This window comes from Nerophis ophidion, linkage group LG01 (assembly GCF_033978795.1).
Source record: "Nerophis ophidion isolate RoL-2023_Sa linkage group LG01, RoL_Noph_v1.0, whole genome shotgun sequence".
Lineage (NCBI taxonomy): Eukaryota > Metazoa > Chordata > Actinopteri > Syngnathiformes > Syngnathidae > Nerophis > Nerophis ophidion.
In genome coordinates this window covers 75,547,505-75,572,256 of record NC_084611.1, presented here as the reverse complement: position 1 = coordinate 75,572,256, position 24,752 = coordinate 75,547,505, and the positions used below count along the sequence as shown (strand labels likewise).

At 39.8% G+C, this 24,752-nt stretch overlaps 1 protein-coding gene and 1 long non-coding RNA gene across 2 annotated transcripts in view; one reads left to right on the top strand and one right to left on the bottom strand.

Annotated features, from left to right (window-relative positions):
* LOC133559552 (CCN family member 1-like) overlaps window positions 1-17,951 on the bottom strand; it is a 31,536-nt gene extending 13,585 nt beyond the window's left edge. Inside the window, exons 1-5 of the mRNA XM_061911415.1 lie at window positions 17,801-17,951; window positions 13,753-13,966; window positions 3,108-3,361; window positions 2,165-2,309; window positions 1,913-2,088 (exon numbers count right to left, since the gene is read on the bottom strand). Of these exons, the coding sequence (XP_061767399.1) occupies window positions 1,913-2,088; window positions 2,165-2,309; window positions 3,108-3,361; window positions 13,753-13,966; window positions 17,801-17,851 (840 nt within the window). The 5' untranslated portion in view covers window positions 17,852-17,951. The remainder of the gene's footprint in view (window positions 1-1,912; window positions 2,089-2,164; window positions 2,310-3,107; window positions 3,362-13,752; window positions 13,967-17,800) is intronic.
* Window positions 1-24,153, top strand: part of LOC133559561 (uncharacterized) — a 34,247-nt gene extending 10,094 nt beyond the window's left edge. The window contains exons 2-3 of the long non-coding RNA XR_009808201.1: window positions 3,125-3,273; window positions 23,800-24,153. This is a non-coding gene — a long non-coding RNA (uncharacterized LOC133559561). The remainder of the gene's footprint in view (window positions 1-3,124; window positions 3,274-23,799) is intronic.
* Window positions 24,154-24,752: the final 599 nt, after the last annotated feature.

The window sequence follows — 24,752 nt, the reverse complement described above, 5'->3', positions numbered from 1 at the left end:
TTATTTATTTATTTTATATATATATATAAAGAAAAAAAGATCAATCATTGAACCTTTTATTTTCCATGAATTCGTTTTAGTACCAAATATGCATCAAATTAAATTGTTTGATTAAAAAAGTATAAAAAATGTTTATCATAAATGAAGGAAAGTGTGAAAAAAAATAACATTGATGGAAAAGGAATACAAATAAAATGTTCAGGGCCATTCATGTTTGATTAAAAAAAGTATACATTTTTTTTAACAAATATAAAAAAAAGGGTGAAAAAATGTCATATTGTTGGAATTGGGAATTAAAATAAAGTTATGTTCAGGGCCTCAATTTAGGTCATTTTGCTATGGAAGCAAAATTACTAGAGATGTCCGATAATGGCTTTTTTACCAATATCCCGATATTGTCCAACTCTTAATTACTGATACCGATATCAACCAATACTGATATATACAGACGTGGAATTGACACATTATGCCTAATTTTGTTGTGATGCCCCGCTGGATGCATTAAACAATGTAACAAGGTTTTCCAAAATAAATCAACTCAAGTTATGCAAAAAAACGCCCACATGGCACCGTCATATTTATTTTTGAAGTCATAAAGTGCATTATTTTTTTTTTTTTGCATGCTTCAAAACAGCTGCTTGGAATTTGGGACATGCTCTCCCTGAGAGAGACAATGAGGAGGTTGAGGTGGGCGTGGTTAGGGGGCACGGGGTTGAGGCGGGGGATGTAGCGGGGGTGCATATTGTAGCGTCCAGGAAGAGTTAGTACTGCCAGGGATTCTGTGTATTTGTTCTGTTGTGTTTAAGTTGTGTTACGGTGCTGATGTTCTCCCGAAATGTGTTTGTCATTCATGTTTGGTGTGGGTTCACAGTATGGCGCATATTTGTAACAGTGTCAAAGTTATTTATACGGCCACCCTCAGTGTGACCTGTATGGCTGTTGACCAAGTATGCTTGCATTAGCTTATGTGCGTTCAAGAAGTTGTAAATATCACATGACTGTGTTGGTACGCAAAGGCAGTGCCTTTAAGGATTATTGGCGCCCTGGACCTTTCCCTATGTCCGACATTTTAAAGTGTCTTGAATTTTACTCATTGAAAGCGATACCGATAATCATGAAACCGATACCGATAATCTCCGATATTACATTTTAAAGCATTTATTAGCCGATAATATCGGTGGTCTGACATCAGACATCCCTAAAAATAACCTTTTTATACTTAGGGTTTAACAGGGTAGTCTATTTTAATACTAATTTAAACTAAAAAACGACGATAAATAACAAAACAAAAATATTAATATCCAACCATTTTCTACACTTGTCCCTTTCATCATAAATTGTCCTTGATTAGATATTATTCTATTCCTTTATATCAATATCTGATACAAACTGAAAGTCAAACATGGAGGTTCCGCGAGTTTATTTTGCATTGCGGTATAGCTCAGTTGGTAGAGCGGCCGTGCCAGCCACTTGAGGGTTGCAGGTTCGATCCCCGCTTCCGCCATCCTAGTCAATGCCGTTGTGTCCTTGGGCAAGACACTTTACCCACCTGCTCCCAGTGCTACCCACACTGGTTTAATCGTAACTTAGATATTGGGTTTCAGCATGTAAATCGCTTTGAGTCACTTGAAGAAAAAGCGCTATATAAATATAATTCACTTCACTTCATTGAGAATTTCCATCCTGTGTTGCACTCTGCGGATGTTTTTGGCCTGAGTGTGAGACGCAAACATGGCAAGTAAAAGTGTATTCCTTGGCCTCATAATGTGTAACAAGGACAAATAGGAGCTAACTCATTTTGTATGGTTAGGTGTTTTCACAAGGCGTGGAGGTTTACTTGATAAGTTTTGATAAGGGCATGTTTTGTTGCTGCGATAAAAAAAAAAAAAAAAAAAAGTCTAGTTTACTTTACCTTGCTTGGAAAAGTCCCAGTGCTGCACGGCCGTACCGTACAGAGTCTGGTTTCCCTCTCCAGCTTGCATCGAGGGTTCTTGTTGGAGAGGCGGGAGGAGACGCCCATACCGCAGCTGCGCGAGCAATGGGACCAGTCGGTGCTGAGGATGGGACACTTCTTCAGGGGGCCCCACACTGAAAACACAGATAGTGTTTTTCAAAACATCGCCTGCTGTGAGATCATTCACACAAGAATGCTCTCTCCTCTCACCAGGCAAGTGATTGTATCCTCGTTCACCTTCCCAGCCATTAGTTCTGAGAGGCGTGACGTCGTTCTCCACGAGCGGATCGTTTTCACGAGGTCGCAGGGGAGGATGACGCTCCGGTTTGGATTGGTGTCTCTTTGGAAAGGACATCTAGACGATGGAACACAAATTTGCATTTTTACAGAACTTCTTTATTCATTCTTCTTTAAGATTATTAAGCGCATTAATCAGGGCAAATGTCACTGCTGAGTGGTTGTCGCACTCATACAGTGGGGCAAAAATGTATTTAGTCAGCCACCGATTGTGCAAGTTCTCGCACTTAAAATGATGACAGAGGTCTGTAATTTTCATCATAGGTACACTTCAACTGTGAGAGACAGAATGTGAAAAAAAATCCAGGAATTCACATTGTAGGAATTTTAAAGAATTTATTATTAAATTATGGTGGAAAATAAGTATTTGGTCAATCATTCAAAGCTCTCACTGATGGAAGGAGGTTTTGGCTCAAAATCTCACGATACATGGCCCCATTCATTCTTTCCATAACACGGATCAAACGTCCTGTCCCCTTAGCAGAAAAACAGCCCCAAAACATGATGTTTCCACCTCCATGCTTCACAGTAGGTATGGTGTTCTTGGGATGCAACTCAGTATTCTTCTTCCTCCAAACACGACCAGTTGAGTTTATACCAAAAAGTTCTATTTTGGTTTCATCTGACCACATGACATTCTCCCAATCCTCTGCAGTATCATCCATGTATCCATTTTGTTACTAATCTACTGTTTGCTTTTGTCTTACTGTTTTAAATTAAATAATGTTTTCCTGCAAAAAGCTTCCTTCCTTCTCTGCATCTTGGGGTTCGTCAACAACAGACTCTGACAGGGACAATCCTAAAGTGTATAATATGTATATTATTAATCTTATGCCTCTTCCATCCAACAACTAACCTTTTTGTGATGTTTAGGAGGAAGGCCCCAAGGGCCTTTGTGGCAGTCCACAGTGACGCAGCACTGATCGGGTATCCTGACCAACTTTGGGAAGGGGCAGGACGGAGAGGCCGGAGGCAGCCTGTCATCGCAGAGTGGCGCACATCCCACAGCGCCGTCTATACAGGTACACTGGTGCTTGCATCCCACATGGAAGCTCTCGCCGTTCTGGTAGATCCTGCCGCTGTACTCGCATGTGCGTCCTTCGGATTTGGCTGGAAACAGAAGCGGTGACACTTTTAATAGGGAGAACGACTTGGTGCAGGGCTATTCAATCGGCACAATGGGGGCCAAATCCGGCCTGGGAATGACACCATACCTGCCCCCTGAGTTCAGTTCAAAACTTGGGAGACAAACATTTTCTTAGCAAATTTCGAAAAACCCATTGGAAAATCCTTGCATTGACATCCGAACCTTGCCAGTAAACAGAACACCGGGGTCCAAACTTGTGATTGACATAACTGAGGCATTCCTCAAGGCATCCCTTTAAGACAGGCCTGGGCAATTATTTTGACTCGGGGGCCACATTTAGAGGAAAAAAAATGTCCGGGGGCCGGGTATATCTATATTTAGGAACACTAATACAAAACCTCACAATAATGTCTGATTGAATGCTAAAAACGTTATGACAGACAGCATTAAAAAACCTAATGGAAATTTACATTTTTCTATGAAGGATAAAACACTGAATATTGACAAAATATTAACGTCACACCCCCTCTCGATCGACATATTTTACAACCAAGTGAAACGCAACAAAAATGCAACAAACAGTGAAATATGAACGGGAAGGGTACAAAATGAACCCACCTACAATGCGATATATCACTAAGCTTTAGAACTTTGTTGTGAAAATTTCTTTCCGCGTCTGTGGAAACGCTTCCCGCCCACACTGCTTTGTGCCTCGTCTGATCTTCTGTGAAATAGATTACAATAGCAACTAATTAGATGACCATAGTAACTAATTAGATTACCATAGTAACTGGTATATCATCCCAAATCGCAGATTCCAACCATTGAAATACTTTGTATAGTTCAAGACTTACGATAATTAGAAAATATCACTGCACATCATAATGGCAGCTACACTTTCCATCTTAAAGATTTTTAAAAAATATTTGGGAATGTCCGGCGTGCCAGATTGAAAAGCTCAACAGGCCGCATGTGGCCCCCGATCCTTAATTTGCCCAGGTTTGCTTTAAGACCTCTCCTTTTTAGTAGTTACAATTTTTTTTTGTAATTATGATTTATGTCATAGGTGTTCCTGTAGCTTTTTTACTTCAGATGCAGTCAGTCATTTGTTCAACTTTTTACAATTATACTAAATGATGTTCCTTAAGGTTCCATTTTAGGTCCTCTCTTTTTTTTATCAATTGTTCTAATCATATGGTGGCCCGCCAGTTCAGTTAAAAGAAACTTGTAAGACAATATTTTATGCAGAAGGTACTTAAAAACAACAGTAATAGAACCAAATCTGTAGAGGATGCTGGTTTTCCAGAATATACAAAATAAGGGGACACCCGGTCCTTAGCTTGAAATGTGGCCCCCAAAACAATCTAGTTTTCCTTAGTGGATCAACTCAAAGAACAACTCATACTGTATCCATGAGCTTTATGACAAAAATATGCTTTTATTTCAATACTGAAATGTGACCACTCCCTATTATACACACACAATATCTTCCCATAGCAACAAGGTTTTGGAGTGAAAGGTCAGTGGTAATAGGGAGACAGGAAGTGTCAGACTACTCGTCTCCACGACTAGAAAAAGCTGCTATTCATAGTTTGTGGGACAGCGCTTGGCATGAAGATTATTTTTATCACCATTACTTTTGCTGCCATACAGTAAAACATCCTCCGCTCTCCCGCTCAGGTTTGAAGCATGTGCAGGCGTTCGTGCCACGACCCATACTACTGCTGGCTTTACGTGGCTTAAATGAACAATGTTGCTATCTTACACAGGCCGTGTCAGTGTCTTTTGGATTTCCGTTTTTTTTTTTTTCAAACCGTATTTTACAGACAGCCAATGTGATGAACCGAGCAGAAGTAACGTTTAATAATGACCACAGGCGAGAGTCATTGTTTTGGTTAGTGAGAGATAGTCAGAAAGATCGTACATTAAAGGCCGGATTTACTAAGATCTGAATACCACGCGCTAAAAAACTTGTGCAAACTATAAAATTGTGTGTTTAATCAACTACCGTACTAACCTGGACCCCGACTTAAACAAGTTGAAAAACTTATTCGGGTGTTACCATTTACTGGTCAATTGTACGTGATATGTACTCAACTGTGCAAACTGCTAATAACATTTTCAAATCAATCAATCTATCCAACTAAGACTGCGTGTACAACTGATAAAGGCTGCAGACGGCCTTATTTTAATGAGGCTTTTGCATGTACTACTAGCTGTGGCCATGGAGACACTCATTTACTGCACATTGATGTCATCATGCTCTTACCAGGTGGCGTTTTGCTACATGCAGCAGACATCAACTGTATGTACCACATTTTATGGGCATTTTAGATACAGCACTGCGGTGGCTCTACAATAGAAACCACTTCCTGGGCACTTTCCAGCGCAAGGATATGCATATTGCAAGACGTTTTTTCAATTTATATGGAAAAAACGAACGTCATTTAAAAAAACGCCATTAGACTTCTTTTAATCAGCCCATTAAGTCATCCAAGAGCTATAAAATAGTATTGCTGAATAGGCGACATGCCTAATATTTTTAATTCTGACAGTCAATAAATGTTGACAAGTAATATTCACGTACTGACACGTACTAGGGGTGTCAAAAATATTATAGGCGTTTCGATGTGTAATTACCGTAGTATATTGGGGTTCCTGCTACCACGGAGGGGATTGTCGGGACAGAGATGACTGTTTGGGAACGCAAAGCGTCCCATTTAATAACAATAAATCTTTCAATCATTCAATCAAACTTTCACATCTTTGACATGGCGAACAGCATTCGTGCAGAGTACAAATAATACAACGGTGCAAAGTAATACAAAGTGCTCGCCTGTAACATGGCAGTAAAAGTGCAGTCTTCATGCTGCCGTCTCCAACGTCTCACCATTGATTCATTGATGTCAAGGGTACGTGCAGCAGCTCTATTTCCTTCTTTGACAGCCAGATCGATTGCGTTTAACTTAAAAGCAGCATCATATGCACTTTTCCGTTTGTTTTCCATATTGAGGGTGTTTGCACGAACACTTCCTTCGCGCAAACTGTCGCTGATGCTCTCCTACTCTTTGTTTTGCTCTCGTTACCTGGCGCCAGATGTCTGCTTCGGTCGTGCGCACCCCTGGTTACCGTAAGCCGCACCGTTGTATAAGCCGCAGGGACCAGAACGAGGGAAAAAAGTAGCGGCTTATAGTCCGGCAGTTACGGGAAATAAAATATCCATAAAAAAAAATGTAATGTAACATGTAATGGAATTTAACCACGGCAACTGCGGAAAAAGCCGCGACTGAACTTGTCACTTGCTGTAATGCCCTAAAAAATTGACAGCAAGAACATGCCGTGACCCTCTTGACTTTTTACTTGTTAATGGATGAGGGATGCAAGGGTAAACCGTATAATGAAAATTCCCGACAGTAATACCGTCCAATTTTTTAATTACCGTAAACCCGTCATTTATGAATGCATTTTAGGCTACACAAAGTCATGCGCAGTAGCGTCGTTTGGCTTGATAATCATGGTGGAGAAGCTAAACAGACTTTGCCCCGGAGATTTCCCCTCTGAGTAAACGGAGCCAAGCGCTTCGATTAACGTAATTTTCCCACTCTTCCCGGCGTGTGTATAAGAGTGCACTTTAGATGGAGACAGGTGTGGACAATGTTGGAGACGGACGCAATAGTCCCCACACTAAAAGTATGCAGCGAAAGAGAAAACAATTTGATGTTGCTTTGATGTTCTCAATACAGCATCCATCAGCTGCTGTGACTGAGTTAAGGAGGTGAGGAAACATGCAGTAGGCGATGTGTCCTGAACGTTGTCACAACTTGTTTATAAAGTCTTTAGTTTGTTTACTGGGTTGTTCACTCGTCCTTTAATTAACTGCAAACTGTATCAGTGTCATTTCATCGAACTGAATGCAAGCTGTGAATATTAAGTATGAGATGTGAGAGGTGTTATTCTTTATTTCTGTTGGCCAAACTGGAACAACTGCACATCACTGAATTGTTTTGCAGTCGCTTCCAATATTGTGGCTTTACCAAATCAGATTTTCTTTTTTACTGTTTTCTATTGTATTCTTTCGTTTTTGTCTTAAATCTAAAATGTTCAAGCATAAAATGGCGAAATTAACTAAAATAGCAATAACCGTGGAAAAAGACCACTAGATACGATCAAACCAAATTAAAACACGCTGTTCAGTGTCGTGGACATTGATTGGCTCAGCGTCAGGTAGCATTACTTATTTTCACGTCGGTGGTTAATTTGATCTAAAAAATAATGCTGACGATAATATCTTTATCAACACTAATTTTTAGGTCAAAATATAAAGCAAAATTCCTTATCGGCCAAGAGATAATTAGTAAAAAGGATTAAAATAGTTTAAAAGTGACTGAAGGCTGTTATTTCATGTCTAGAGGGCGGTCATAATATTGAAAAACATATTTAGAAGATCACAATGTTTCATGCTCTAGCTATGATATATGATGATGATCTATATGTGATCTTTAATTAATCATTTCTACTTTCAGTCATGTCCAGAACTAATTAATCGCCATAAACGAGGGATTATTCTACATGTTTTTATTGGTGTCTACATTTGTTTTTATTGGAATGGTCCACCTTCTATGAACATTTTTTTTCCCTACCAGTGCTTCTAATAATTTTCAAAACAGATTAATCACACTTAATGTTGATGAATCACCGCTATTTAACTTATTTGTGGTACTTTTGTTGACAACATTAATAGGATAGTGTTGTTTGGCGTTCATTGCTTGTTGTTAATGTAATAGTAGTGATCTTTCTAGTGGCTGCCTCAAAAACTCATTCTGCTTTTAAAAACTTATGTTTCAATGATAAAAAAGTAATCACTCTGATATGCAAAAATGTACTTGGTTTTATCGAAAGTCTCATTGGGTTGTATATTGCAGCAACATTTGAGCATAAACATTAGGAAGGGGATTCACAGTTTAACTGACACATGAAACGTGACAAAATGTGGGGTTTCACTTTCCAGTTTAGTCGTCAGATTGCAGTAAAATGTTGAATCGCTTAAATTGTGTTTCCTAGCAACTCCAACTTTAACCACAGCGTCAGCTGTTATGTAGAGTGGCGTTTTCCATTATTTTCAGGTGACTGCATCGCGAAATGATTAACCCATACTTGCCAACCTTGAGACCTCCAAATTCGGGAGATGGGGAGGCGGGGGGTGTATATTGTCGAGTCCCGGAAGAGTTAGTGCTGCAAGGGTTTCTGGGTATTTGTTCTGTTGTGTTTATGTTGTGTTACGGTGCAGATGTTCTCCCAAAATGTAACAGTGTTGAAGTTGTTTATACGGCCACCCTCAGTGTGACCTGTATGGCTGTTGATCAAGTATGCATTGCATTCACTTGTGTGTGTGTGTGTGTGTATATAAGCCGCATGTAATATGTGAGTGGACCGGCACGCTATTTGTATGGAGGAAAAGCGGATGTGACGACAGGTTGTAGAGGACGCTAAATATTGTTGGCCGGGTGTAAATGGTGAGAAATTCCGGGGAATGGTGGCCCCGGGAGATTTTCGGGAGGGGCACAAAAATTCGGGAGTCTCCCGGGAAAATCGGGAGGGTTGGCAAGTGTGGATCAACCCCCACCCTCCTCTTCTCAACAGAGATACATCTTCTTCCACTTATCCGAGGTCAGGTTGCGGGGGCAGCAGCCTAAGCAGAGAAGCCCAAGCTTCCCTTTCCCCAGCTATTTTCTCCAGCTCTTCCCGTAGGATCCAGAAGCGTTCCCAGACCAGCTGGGAGACATAGTCTCTCCAACGTGTCCTGTGTCTTCCCCCGTGGCCTCCTACCGAGGGAAGCGTATGGGGGGGCATTCTGACCAGATGCCTTAATCACCTCATCTGGCTCCTCTCGATGTGGAGGAGCAGCAGCTTTACTCTGAGCTTCTCTCTTCTCACCCACTCTCTAAGGGAGAGCTCCGCCACCCGACGAGGGAAACTCATTTTGGCCAATGGTACGCGTGATCTCGTCCTTATACATGATTGATGTGATAATGTTTTGGCGATGAATCGCATGAGTTATTTGACAGACCTACAGTAATCCCCACGTTAGCCACATAGCAAAAGGAAGAGGCAATGTAGCACTATTTGGTCATACTGTTCTATGCAGAGGTGAGTAAAGTAGTCCAAAAATGTACTCTTTGAGTAATGTGACTCAAAAATAAAAAGGTAGTCATTCAAATAACTACTTGGGTAAAAGTAGTACATATAAAGCAAAACAACTACTTAAATGGGAACATTATCACCAGACCTATGTAAGCGTCAATATATACCTTGATGGTGCAGAAAAAAGACCATATATTTTTTTAACCGATTTCCGAACTCTAAATGGGTGAATTTTGGCGAATTAAACGCCTTTCTGTTTATCGCTCTGGAGGGGATGACGTCAGAATGTGACGTCGCCGAGGTAACACAGCCGCCATTTTAATTTTCAACCCATTGTAAACATTGGGTCTCAGCTCTGTTATTTTCCGTTTTTTCGACTATTTTTTGGAACCTTGGAGACATCATGCCTCGTCGGTGTGTTGTCGGAGGGTGTAACAACACTAACAGGGAGGGATTCAAGTTGCACCACTGGCCCGAAGATGCGAAAGTGTCTGCCGCCAGACCCCCGTTGAATGTACCAAAGTGGCTCCACATTTTACCGGCGATGACAGACATGGCACAGAGATGTATGGATAACCTGCAGATGCATTTGCAACGATAAATTCAACGAAATCACAAAAGGTGAGTTTTGTTGATGTTGACTTATTTGCTAATCAGACATATTTGGTCGTGGCGTGACTGCCAGTTAATCAATGCTAGCATGCTACGCTAATCGACGCTCACATGCTATTTACCGGCGGTGCTAAAGCAGACATGGCACAGAGATGTATGGATAACCTGCAGATGCATTTGTAACAATAAAGTCACAGTAATCACAAAGGTGAGTTTTGTTGATGTTGACTGCCAGCTAATCGATGCTAACATGCTACGCTAATCGATGCTAACATGCTATTTACCGGCGGTGCTAAAGCAAAGATGGCACAGAGATGTATGGATAAGCTGCAGATGCATTTGCAACTATATTACGTTTCCTTCCACTCACATTTAATGCGATAAAAACACTTACCAATCGACGGATTTAAGTTGCTCCAGTGTCACAAGATGCGAAAGTCCTGATCGTTTGGTCCGCACATTTTACCGGCGATGCTAACGCAGCTATTCGGCCATGCTATGGCTATGAATAGCGTCAATAGCTATTCGCTCAATAGCTTCAGTTTCTTCTTTAATACTTTCATACTCCAACCATCTGTTTCAATACATGCGTAATCTGTTGAATCGCTTAAGCCGCTGAAATCCGAGTTAATGTCGCTATATCTTGCTGTGCGATTCGCCATTGTTTGTTTACATTGGCAGCACAGTATGACGTCACAGGGAAATGGATAGTGCCATCGCAAATAGCGAAAATCAAGCACTTTAAAGCTTTTTTTAGGGATATCCGGAGACCGGTAAAATTTTGAAAAAAAATTCAAAAAATACAACAAGCCACTGGGAACTGATTTTTATTATTTTTAACCCTTTTGAAATTGTGATAATGTTCCCCTTTAAGTACTGAGTAACATTTAGTAGCTATATATTTTTAAATGGTACTTGCAGTACAACCTTGGTTAGTGTTTGTGTGAGGAATACTACAGCATGTGCTACAAAAGATGCACATTTTACAGTAACTTATGACATTAACAGGGCTATTGTTAGCATATGCGCAGCTAAAACACAAAAAAACAATCTATAACATATTGCAACATGTATTTTTCCTAGTTGGAAGTGGAATTCTTGTCGGCTGAAAAGTGAAGATTTCTTCTGACACAGATGACAGCGATTGATATAAATGTTTTTTTTCATAGTTTGTAAGTACAGTAGGGAAGGGATTCATATGACCCCATGCCTGGGTGGATCACACGTGAGAAAAAGGCACTGGGGTTAATAATTTCGCAATGCAGTCTGCTGAAAATGATGGAAAACACCACTCTACATAGCAACTGAGAATGTAGTTTAAGTTGGAATTGCTACTGTAGAGGTTGCCCTCTAGTATGTTTTTCAGACCAGCACAGACTGCCAGGAATTCAGGATATTACTCTGTTTTATTTTTATCCAATGGTCCAAAGTCTCCTTTTCAGCATATTGTCTTTTCTAATTCAATAGTGCAACGTTTTTTGTTTTTCAGCACACTGTCTCTCAGCGGCACCTCCAACTACAACTACTCGTTTCATCACGGCTGCTCCTAATAAAGGCGGCAGGTGATTAGCTAACAAGGCCCACCTGTGCCATCTCGGCACCTGTCGCTGTCTTCCAGGCCGGTCCTGACACACCCCGTTCTGTGGCAGGCCCGCAGGCCACACCCCCATTCACAGCTACAAAATACATTTTAAATCGATTTCAAAGCTTTGCCATCTGGCAGCTAAAGTGAATAGTGCATCCCCCCAAGTTGTGATGTTTCCTGTGTCAGGTAAACCGTGACAAATGGGGCCATTGAAATCCCCATCCGACTAAGTCGCTGTCGTTTTCTTCATTGCTGCTGGCCTGGGGTGTAAATATGTCACTTTTTACAGTGTGGTAGGGGCCGCCAATATTTTGGAGTGCAGTCATGTGAGTGCCAGGCTCCGTTTAGTGGAGTCAAACGTCTCCAGTGCTTAGTTTGGATTGGTGAAACAGTCATGTGACAGCGCCTTCCATACATACGTATTTGCAAACAAAAAGTAACTTTAGTGTGTAGTGCAGCACTACCCACCTCTGCATCTGCAAACCCCGTTTCCATATAGGAGTTGGGAAATTGTGTTAGATGGAAATATAAACGGAATACAATGATTTGCAAATCCTATTCAACCCATATTCAGTTGAATATGCTACAAAGACAACATATTTGATGTCAAAACTGATAAACATTTTTTTTTGCAAATAATCATTAATTTTAGAATTTGATGCCAGCAACACGTGACGAAGAAGTTGGGAAAGGTGGCAATAAATACTGATAAAGTTGAGGAATGCTCATCAAACACTTACCTGGAACATCCCACAGGTGTGCAGGATAATTGGGAACAGGTGGGTGCCATGATTGGGTATAAAAGCATCTTCCATGAAATGCTAAGTAATTCACAAACAAGGATGGGGCGAAGGTCACCAATTTGTAAGCAAATTGTCGAACAGTTTTAGAACAACATTTCTCAACGAGCTATTGCAAGGAATTTAGGGATTTTACCATCTACGGTCTGTAAAATCATCAAAAGGTTCAGAGAATCTGGAAAAATCACTGCATGTAAGCGATGATATTACGGACCTTTGATCCCTCAGGCGGTACTGCATCAAAAACCGACCGTGTGTAAAGGATATCACCACATGGGCTCAGGAACACTTCATAAAACCACTGTCAGTAACTACAGTTGGTCGCTACATCTGTAAGTGCAAGTTAATACTCTATTATGCAAAGCGAAAGCCATTTATCAACAACACCCAGGAACGCCGCCGGCTTCGCTGGGCCCGAGCTTATCTAAGATGGACTGATGCAAAGTGGAAAAGTGTTCTGTGGTCTGACGAGTCCACATTTCAAATTGTATTGGAAAACTGTGGACGTGGTGTCCTCCAGAACAAAGAGGAAAATAACCATCCGGATTGTTATAGGCGCAAAGTTCAAAAGCCAGCATCTGTGATGGTACGGGGGTGTATTAGTAACCAAGGCATGGGTAACTTACACATCTGTGAAGGCACCATTAATGCTGAATGGTCCATACAGGTTTTGGAGCAACATATGACGTCATCCAAGCAACGTTATCATGGACGCCCCTGCTTATTTCAGCAAAACAATGCCAAGCCACGTGTTACAACAGTGTGGCTTCATAGTAAAAGAGTGCGAGTACTTTCCTGGCCTGCCTGCAGTCCAGACACGTCTTCCATCGAAAATGTGTGCCGCATTATGAAGCGTAAAATACGACAACAAGACCCGGGACTGTTGAACAACTTAAGCTGTGCATCAAGCAAGATTGGTAAAGAATTCCACTTTCAAAGTTTCAACAATTAGTTTCCAAACGTTTATTGAGTGTTGTTAAAAGAAAATGTGATGTAACACAGTGGTGAACATGCCCTTTCCCAACTACTTTGGCACATGTTGCAGCCATGAAATTCTAAGTTGATTGATATTTGCAAAAAAAAAAGGTTTGAGTTTGAACATCAAATATCTTGTCTTTGTAGTGCATTCAATTGAATACGGGTTGAAAAGGATTTGCAAATCATTGTATTCAGTTTATATATACATTTAACACAATATCCCAACTCATATGGAAACGGGGTTTGTATGCGATAGTCCCTTCCCTTCCCAGCATGCAAAGCTCCCATCACCACTTACCTCGACAGACACCCCAGGCCACGGTCACATCGTTGCCGTAATTGCACTCCAGCCCTTTGTGATGGTCACAAGGTTTTATGGGGCCGCAGTCCTGGTTAAGCTGTGCAGCGCACACTTTACAGCAGCCACATCCGTCTGGTACAGCGCTAACCCCGGGTGGGCATATCGGGGGTCCCGCAGGGCACTCGCACACAGCCGGACAGCTACCCGTCACCTGGGAACATCTCATTGTTAAAACAGATTCTGCACCCAAAAAACAAACAGACTTTTTTTTTTTCATAACAAACTGGAATAAAATAACAAAAAAAATGTGGATAAAACATGTACTCTGACAGTCTATATATATATAAAAAAAAAACTACAGTTGGTGATATAACAGGATGGTGTCATTACAGTAATGCAAATTTACCAATTTACCAATTTTGGTGGACATGTTGGACTCCAGCAGTGGTTCTTAAACATTTTTCACCAAGAACCACCTCAGAAAACATTTGGCTTTCCAAATACCACCATAATGACCAACATTAAAATACAGTAGCACAGTAGGGCTAAGTATACATGGAAAAACAAGGCAGAGGTTTTATTTAACATGCATATTTCATTATTTGGCAAATGTTACATTACACACAGTTTGAACGGTAACAATGCGTTTTAATATTTATTTAACTGATTCTTTGGCGTACCACCAGATGGAGCCCGTGTACCACAGTTTGAGAAAGATTCTGTCAGAGTTTGTTGGTGACGAACCCCGAGATGCAGAGATGGAGGCAGGCATGGCGTGAGAAAACATGATTTGATAAAAATACTAAAACAAGAACAAACCAAAAGGGGTACAACAAAAAGCGCGCACGAGGCGGATAACAAACAAAGAGAGCTAGCATGGGAACTAAAAAATAAACAGAGCTTAGCATGGAAGCTAGCAAAAACAAAAACACCTAGCATGGAAGCTAGTAGGTTTCAAGCAGGAAACAGAAGTCGTACATGTAATATGAAAACAAACTTTCAAGCAGAGAACAAAAAGCAGTAAGCTAAAAACTACAATCAAATATAGCTTACCGCAACGCTGCATTGACAAGACATGATACGACACGACACGACAAGTAGCAACGACAAGAGCGGCAATAATCCAGCATTGACTGGAAGACAAAGCAAGTACAAATAGGAGCGGGCTGATTGACACCAGGTGTGGCCAGGTGCCAATCAGCCGTAGTTGAGGGGAAACAGCACACAGGAAAAAAAACAGGAAACAGACAAAATAAGAGCGCTGACAGGAACTAAAAACAAGAAATACTAAACACACACAGAGGAAAAACTAAAACACAAACTGTTAGTACCAAGCCTGACAGATTCAAGGATTGATACCACATTCAATGGTATCTCAACTTAAGAGCGTTTTGAGATAAGAGCTATCTCTCGGCTACTCGTTATGCTTTAAGTCACAAGCAGAAATTTGAGATACAAGCATCCCCGCCAAATGTCACAGTAAATCTAATAAGATCCGGCCAAAATGTTTGGTCTTGTCGCTAGCATTAAGTTATAAACATGAGATCGACATAACTTTATTCGCCAACCATTGGAAGGAAGCAAGTGAGCGTGAAGGACGGTGATGAAAGTGAGTTGATACTCATTGAATTAAAGAAATAAAACATCAAAAACATGAGCGAGTGTGTAATCGTCTTGACATATTGGAATTGCATCACTGCTACTCTGCACCATATTGCAGCAGGAGGAGTCAAACGCCAGCCCTCGATGTTAAGATAATATCAAAATGGCAGACATTTATCCATGAAAATATACAAAAGCTGCTGATGGTGTGTTTGACGGACAAGATACCGTATAAGTCCACTCTAAAAGGTAAATGCTGTACATTTCAATTACATTACTTAGTAGTATATTATATTGTATTATTTTTATGCAATATGTTTTATCACATTTACAAAAAAAAGGCATGTTACATGTTAAATTGTGCTGTTTTGGGGGCTTTGCGCAGATTAATTTCATTTCAGTTGGAAATGTTTTGGTTTAAGAGCTTCGTCACAAAGCTTGTCAGTTGAGGTAGTATTATATTTTGCAACTTATTTTTTTTGCAAAGAAGGAGCAGCCTCGACAAGGCTCAGGGTAGAACACCAGAAGTTACAGACTTAGTAAGACTAAATTGTATTGTTTTTAAGCTTGACTATTAACTCATGTGATTTATGTCGAGGGTTGTTTGTGTCGTCTTTCTGGATTAAAGTTACGTCCGTCTTAAAATATCAGGTGAAAAATTACCAGCATTGTAAGAGTGCTCCAAAAAAATGGATTCATATCAAAATCAGTTTTTATTTATTCTGATTCTAAAATCGATTCACAATATTCGTGAATCAATTTTTATATCTTTTTAATAATTTTTGGATTAAATCAAACAACTGTTACTGGTATTATTTTTCAATCCTAAGCATCGTAAGACTGGGAATGGGTTAGAGTGGTACCATTTCAATGCTGCTCAAACTTTTTTCACCTAGAACCACCTCAGAAAACACTTGGCTGTCCAAGTACCACCATAATGGTCAACGGTTAAATACAGTAGCGTAGTAGAACTAAATATTCATTAAAAACAAGGCAAAGGTTTTATTTGACATGAATTTTAATATTTTTGGCCACTGCAACATTACCCAAAGTTTGAACAGTAAGACTGTGTTTGAATAATTAATTAAGTGGTTTTTTGGTGTACCACTAGGAGCCAGCGTGCCACTAGTGGTACCACAGTTTGAGAATAACTGCTCTGTTTTATTTTATTAGGTTGATTAACATTCTGCAATTTTTGTTACTAGAATCTTAAAAGTAAATTTTTAAAAATACGTTTCTTAGGCCAACATTGCGGGTATAAGTCGTACGTCAGCAGGCAAGAGGAGCTTTTGTATCCTGTAACCTGTTTTGAAAAGGTTTTTATTTTCATTTATACACAATATATATGAGAATTGTATTGAATCGAGAACCGATTCTGAATCGAATATTCACCCCAAGAATCAGAATCGAATCATGGAGGTGAAAGATCACGATTAATTCTATTTCCATTGTTTCTTATTGTATCCAAATGGTGTTCGATCTCCTCCTGCAACGTTTCTCTAACCGTGGTACGTGTACCACCATTGGTACGTGGGCGCCATCTAGTGGTACACTCCCAAAAAATCACTTGCTTAAAAGTAAAGTGTTTTTTTCCCCTTTCTTATATTCAAACACAGTGTTACTGTTCAAACTGTGTGTAATGCTATAATAGCCAAACATATCAAATATTCTTGTTAATCTAAACCTCTGGCTTGTTATTAATGAATACTTAAGGCCTAATATGCTATTTTAATGCTAATCATTATGATGATACTTGGAGAGCCAGGTTTTTCCCAAAAGTTGTCCTTATTTTATTTTTCCCCTTTTTATATTTAAACACAGTTTTACTGTTCAAACTGTGTGGAATGGGGGGAGGGGGGGTTGCCCACACATGCGGTCCTCTCCAAGGTTTCTCAAAGTCATCATTGTCACCGACGTCCCACTGGGTGTGAGTTTGTGGGCTCTACCGAGGACGTCGTAGTGGTTTGTGCAGCCCTTTGAGACACTAGTGATTTAGGGCTATATAAATAATCATTGAGTGATTGAAGCCAAACATATCGAATATTGTTAATTTAAACGTCCGTGTTGTTATTAATGAATACGTGGGCCTACTACGCTACTGTATTTTAATGTTAATCATTATGATGATACTTGGAGAGACAGGATTTTTGTGAGGTGGTACTTAGTAAAAAAATGTTTTAAAAAGAACCACTGTCCTCCTGTATTCCACTTTCTTGCAAAGTCACACTAATTGCTATTAGACAAGCACAAACAAGCGTGGACAGTTTTATAACCACTTTAAAGTCAATTCATCATAAAAATAGGCATATTAAATAGACATTTATGATACTGTATGCACTATTGTTAATTGCCTACTTGCTCTTTAGCCAATTTTTGAACAACTGACAGTATTTGGACTTTTGTTTTCACGCAGTTACATAAGTTCATGTTAGAAGGAACCTACCTGTGAGATAAAGGATGTTGTCAATATGAGCAGGCCCAGAAAAGATTCCATGTTACACAAAAATATAAATATAAACTTAAGCAGTGATCCACTGAATGGCGGTCAGTCCTAAATAGTTTCAGTCCCCTTTCAGGTCTTGGTCCAAGTGTTCCCACAGGGACAACTGCCCGACAGACCACTTTATACCACCTCTCAGAGCCCACCCCTCTCCTCACCACGAGCCAATCGGTGTGCAGCAAGCAACGGACATTTCTAAATGGGCACGTCTTTACATCAGAGTTAATTTTCTCATTGGATGGCCATATTGGAATGAATGCAGCCATTCATAAAATTGCACACAAAAAAATTGCAGCGCTGCTCTGTTTATTTTATGGGTTAAAAATTAAAATGGAAGCGGCCCTTTCAAGTCACATTCCTGCTTTTGTGGCTGGAGCTCTCCATGCGCTAAGTAAATATATTCAGCTGGGCCAGACAGCATGGTTACATTCGGGAGACCTCCACCTTTGGAAAAAGAAGGGGATGGAATTCCCCGAAGTACTAGACCAGTGTAGGAAATGAAAGTGGAGGGTAGTGAATCAAAAATGTGTTTTTCTTATGTAGGGTTAGACTAGCACTATTTAGTAACTCGGTGTCAAACATTCTTAAAAATACATTTTTATGGCCGACTTCTCCAGAAAGGCTAGACATCGTAAAGCGAGGTTGAGCAACCCTAAAGCTAGCTGGTTTGTCCAAGCCTGGGAAAGGGTTGGTTTGACACTTTCAGAACAGCGTCATGTTATCGCATAAAAATGTAAGCACCATATTTTGCGGAAATTTCAACTAGTGATCACCAGTGTTATGTGCATTACTCTAAAACAGTGTTTTTCCAACCACTGTGCCGCGGAACACTAGTGTGCTGTGAGATACAGTCTGGTGTGCCGTGGGAGATTATCTAATTTCTCCTATTTGGGTTAAAAATATTTTTTGCAAACCAGTATTTATAGTCTGCAAATGATGTGTTATTGTTGTTGAGTGTCGGTGCTGTCTAGTGCTCGGCAGAGTAACCATGTAATACTCTTCCATATCAGTAAGTGGCAGCCGGTGCTAATTGCTTTGTGGATGTCGGAAACAGCGGGAGGCAGTGTGCAGGTAAAATTGAGTCTAATGCTTAAAGCAAAAATAAACAAACAGTGTGTACCCCTAAGAAAAGTAATTGAAGCTTAGGGAAAACTATGCGGAACAAAACTAAACTGGCTACAAAGTAAACAAAATCAGAATGCTGGACGACAGCAAAGACTTACTGTGAAGCAAAGACGGCGTCCACAAAGTACATCCGAACATAACATGACAATCAACAATGTCCTCCCCATACAGCAACAGATAATATTAGTCTATTACATGAAACCTTCTATGTCAGCTACTTCTTTGTTTTTAATGTCTATATTCTATTTTCTGCTGGACTTACTCTCTTTTTTATGCTGGGGCTGCCAAATATACTGTGATAGTGTACATAGCAATTGGTATATATTGTATATATGTTAGTCATATTATATCTGTATATATAATACACCTTACACATATTAAGTATATATTGTATATATTCGCAGATATGTTATATTTTACATTGCTGTACCTAGTCCTTTCCATCCTTATACTTTCCATCATTGTAACAAAGCTACTGTGTTGAACAATTTCCCTTGTGGATCATTAAAGTTTGTCTAAGTCTAAACAACTAAAATCTTCTTGATTGCTAAAACAAAGTAGATGTGGGAAATATCGCTCAAAAAGGAATACATGAAACTGCTACAGGAAAATACCAAAAAAAGAGAAAAAGCCATTAAAAATAGGAACAATAAACTCCAATAAGTGATGTGACAGGTGGTGACGGTACACCTACTTTGAGATAACGACTTTTTACTGTCAACTCAGTTTCGTTTTTTAATGATGTCTGCTGGTGGTGTGCCTGTGGATTTTTTCAACGCAAAAAATGTGCCTTGGCTCAAAAAAGGTTGAAAAACACAGCTCTAAAAAGTAATTAATTATTGTAACTTGTTACTTTTCCCCAAAAAAGTAATTGAAGTACTGCAGAGTTATTATTTAAAATATGTCAAACATTACTAAGGAAAGTAATTAAAGGGGCTGTTTGCAACATTTAGACAGATTTTGGAAGGGCGCTAACCCTCAAATGTATTTTAAGCGTTATATCCCGCCCTCTTACGTCTTCTGGGACGTAATGACATAACTACTTACGTAGGTAACACGAGCACGCGCATTTGTTTTGGGTGTTAGTTAATAATAGCAATATGGAGAGTTGGCATGGGCTATCATTGCATGTACAGTGCATCTGAAAACTATTTACAGTGATTCACTTTTGCCACATTTTGTTTTGCTATAGCCTTATTTAAAAAATTTAATAAATTAATTTTGTCCTCAAAAATCTATAGACAATAGTATATTTTTTTCCATTACACACACACACACACACACACACACACACACACACACACACACACACACACACACACACACACACACACACACACACACACACCCCTCCACATCCCACCTCCCCGGATTGTAAATAATAAAATGTATATACTTGTTCTCACGTTGTCTGATATCTTTATGTCCACTACTTGCTGTACATATCTTACGAAGTCAGACCTACACTGTTTCAATGTCTATTTCTCAGATGATGCAATTGTTGATTGAAATGCTGATATCAACCAAACCTAACCACCCACCCCGCTCCCCTCCACATCCCACCCCCTGGATTGTAAATGTAAATAATTCAATGTATATACTCTGATGATTAACTTGTGTGATGACTGTATTATGCTGATAGTATATATTTGTACCATGAATTGATTTACGTGGACCCCGACTTAGACAAGTTGAAAAACTTATTCGGGTATTACCTTTTAGTGGTCAATTGTACGGAATATGTACTGAACTGTGCAATCTACTAATAAACATTTCAATCAATCAATCAATCAAACACACGCACACACACAAGTATTCACAAGATCTGCTCAATTCTTTGTTGATGCACCTTTGGCAGCAAATACAATCGCAAGGCTTTTTGAATACGAAGACACAAGATTGGCACACCTATCTTTGGGCAGTTTACCCCATTCCTCTTTGCAGCACCTCTCAAGCTCCATCAGGTTGGATGGGAGAGTTGGTTTTCATTCAGGATGTCTCTGTGCATTGTTGCATTCATCTTTCCCTCTATCCTGACTAGTCTCCCAGTTCCTGCCAATGAAAAACAGCCCCACAACATGATGCATGCCACCACCGTGCTTCAATGTAGGGATGGTATTGGCCTGGTGATGAGCGGTGCCTGGTTTTCTCCAAACATGACACCTGGTATTCATACCAAAGACTTCAATCTTTGTCTCATCAGACCAGGGAATTTTGTTTCTCATGGTCTGAGAGTCTTTCAGGTGCATTTTGGCAAACTACTAAGAAATGGCTTCTGTATGGTCAATATACTATACAGACCTGATAGGTGGATTGCTGCAGAGATCGTTGTCCTTCTGGAAGGACCTCCTACCTCCACAGAGCTGTAGATCTGACAGATTGACTATTGGGTTCTTGGTCACCTCCCTGACTAGACTAATATGGATACAGCAATGAGATCCTGGATGAAAACCTGCTCTAGAGCGCTCTTGAACTTTCAGCAGGACAATGACACAGCAAGATATCAAAGGAATGGTGTCAAGACAACTCTGTGAATGTCCCAGACTTGAATCCGATTGAACATCTCTGGAGAGATTTGAAAATGGTTTCGCACCGACACTTCTTATCCAACCTGCTACAAAGAGAAATGAGCGAAGCTGGCCAACTTGTGAAATTGTATTCAAAAAGACTTGAGGCTGTAATTGCTGCCAAAGATGCATCAACAAGGAACTGCGCACAGGCTGTGAATATTCATCTATATGTAATTATTTAGTAAAAATCTAAGTTTATTTATATAGCCCTAAATCACAAGTGTCGCAAAGGGCTTTACAAGCCACAACAACATCCTCAGCTCAGATCCCACACCAAGGCAAGAAAAAAACTCAACCCAATGGAATACAATGAATAAGAAAAAAAAAATAAAAATTCACATTGTCATTATGGGGTGGACCCAGATAAATGTGTTCCATTTTGGAATAAGGCTCTAATATGACAAAATGTTGAAAAGGTGAAGCGCAGTGAATACTTTCCGAATGCGCTGTACATTCTACCGTAACAACAACATGACTGCAAATTGTTGGTTGCTTCTCTTGAACTGTTTTAATGTGTGTGCGTACATGTTGGCGAGATAGGGTGAGTGACAGCTGTATACACCATTTTTTATATTTTTTTAATTCTTTTAATGAAAACGTATCAATTGTGAAAAATATAAATAAACAGTTTTATAACATGTGTAGTCTTAAACCACTAATGGTAACATAAGCTAGCCGATGTTTTTGTTATATTTTTTGCTTTGAAAAATTGAACTGTGAGCAAACAGACCCTTTAATGTTATTTTTTTGTTTTTTTTAACATTCATGTATTTGTTGCATGCAGTTGAGATGTTTCATGAGATAAACATGTGTAAGTGTGAGCTTTCAAAAGGCGGTGACTATTGCCAAATGTCGTGTGACCTCCGCGGGGGCGCGCTCATTGGCTGTTTTAGCTCAGCATTGGTAGTCTGCGAACTGCAAGGAGGTTGTTAACGGTAGAATCTCTGGAACGTCACTTTAATTGTGCCTCTGCTTATCCACCAAAGGGGTATTGTAGGTATTGCTCCTCTGGAACGACAGAATGAACTGGTTTTGGATCGCTTTAGTACAACTCTTATCACGTGATTACGTGCGGATTTGCGAGATCATGTAAAAGTCTGCGCTATTTTGCTGCACAGTGGATGACTGCTGGAACGCATCCAGGGTAAAGTATCAATAGTAATGTTCCACGTTACATCAAGCGTATCAGTAACGGCATTGTAAATTACATACATAAAAGTAATTAGATTGGCAACATTAAATTGGCGCTAGTGTGTGAATGTGAGTGAGTGTGAATGCTGTCTGTCTGTGTTGGCCCTGTGATGAGGTGGCAACTTCACCAGAGTGTAACCTGCCTTCCGCCCATGTGCAGCTGAGATAGGCTTCAGCAACTCTCGCGACCCCGAACGGGACAAGCGGTATAAAATGGATGGATGGATTACTTGTTACTGGAAAAACAATGGTGATTGTTGTTGCAAGTTACAAAGCGCTTAAAGTTACTTACAGAAATGTAAAACCATGCATTGGAAGATGAAGCGTTAACAATATGCCAAATTCTTTTGACGCTTGGATGGCATCGTGGTGCGGGTGGCGCTCTTGGGGTGCAGATCGGGCACGGACACAGCGTAAAAGGTAAGAAATATCGGTTTATTAAAACTAAAAACAGACTAAGAACAGAAACAACTTGTACTTGGCACAAAAGGCAAAACAAAGCGCTAGCATGGGAGCTAGGAAACACAAACGGCTAAGCACGGAAGCTAGAGAGTACGGAAACAGACAGCCTAGTCATCACTTGTGAAACACAAACCGTATGTACACAAAACTACGAGAAGAGGACGGGTGAACGGAAAAGGCAGGCTTGAATACAGAAGTAAACAATTACCAACAGATGCGCATCAGGAAGCAAGTAGCAGGTGGATCTAATGTGAAACTATGGTAACGGAGCAAACAAGGAAGTGCACAAACAAACTCAAAATCCAAATACCATATGATCCGGGTAGCGGATCATGACAATTCTGTGCAGTTTTGGTAATTTTACGTATTGTTCTATTGCGGTTTTGTATACTATCGATATTTTTTAGAATTGTGATGTGATCGTGGTGTAATGATGCAATGGACTAAGAGTCGGTTAGATCCTCACTTAAAAAGGTCCCATGTACAAAATGCATTGCCCTCTGCTGAATTTCATTAAAGATAATACCTAAGTTGGTCTGACATAGAAATACTGTTTTCACATATTTCATCTGTCTTTACAATGTGCTGATGCAGGAAAGATGGGAGTGTCCCCTGGAAAGAAGGGCTGAAAGGAGGGTGGAAGCAGGATTATTGTTTTAAGGACAGCTCTTATGAGGTTTGGTCGCTTATTGGTTGGCTGCCTTCCCTTTTCAACCACAACTTTTTCAACCACACCTGCCCCAACACAGAGCTCCTCTTTGACGGAAGAAATGTGATACAGGCACACAGTTAAATGCTGGCTTCCTGCACGCATGCTTAACAAAGTTCGAGCAAAGAGCCATCAAAACATCTGGCAATGTTTCGAAGAGTGGCCTTTTTTGTCTATTTTATCCTTTTTATGATGTTGCCCTTGTTTGAAATTCATTGTTTTAATTTACCAATGTTATGTCCAGCACTGTGATTTGTATGTGTGAAAAGCACTTTATAAATAAAATGTACTTACTTGTCATTTTACAAGCATATTTGTGTCAGTATGAGAGTTGCAAATATTGCTAGATTTCACTCAAAGATTTTTACACAGTTATACGCTATGAAAAATTGAGTCTAAACAAGAGGGGGACAACTATGGACAAACCCACCAGAGACCATTAAAGGCAATTTGGAACTGAAGTCGCCTTTTGGATTGAAGGTAAAGCATCGTCAACATTTTTTGCGGAATATCATGTTTTGGATCAGTGCTGCTCATTTATTTTCTGTCATGACTCTTTTAAGCAATTATCCTGACTAGAATTACTCTTAAGAACATGATAGTATTCATATATTCATGTATGAGTCACATTCTTTACATAATAACCTTATCAATAAGAACATGATAGTATTCATATATTCATGTATGAGTCACATTCTTTACATAATAACCTTATCAATAAGAACATGATAGTATTCATATATTCATGTATGAGTCACATTCTTTACATAATAACCTTATCAAAAGTAGCTGAACAACAATTTAAAAGGCCTACTGAAATGAGATTTTCTTATTTAAA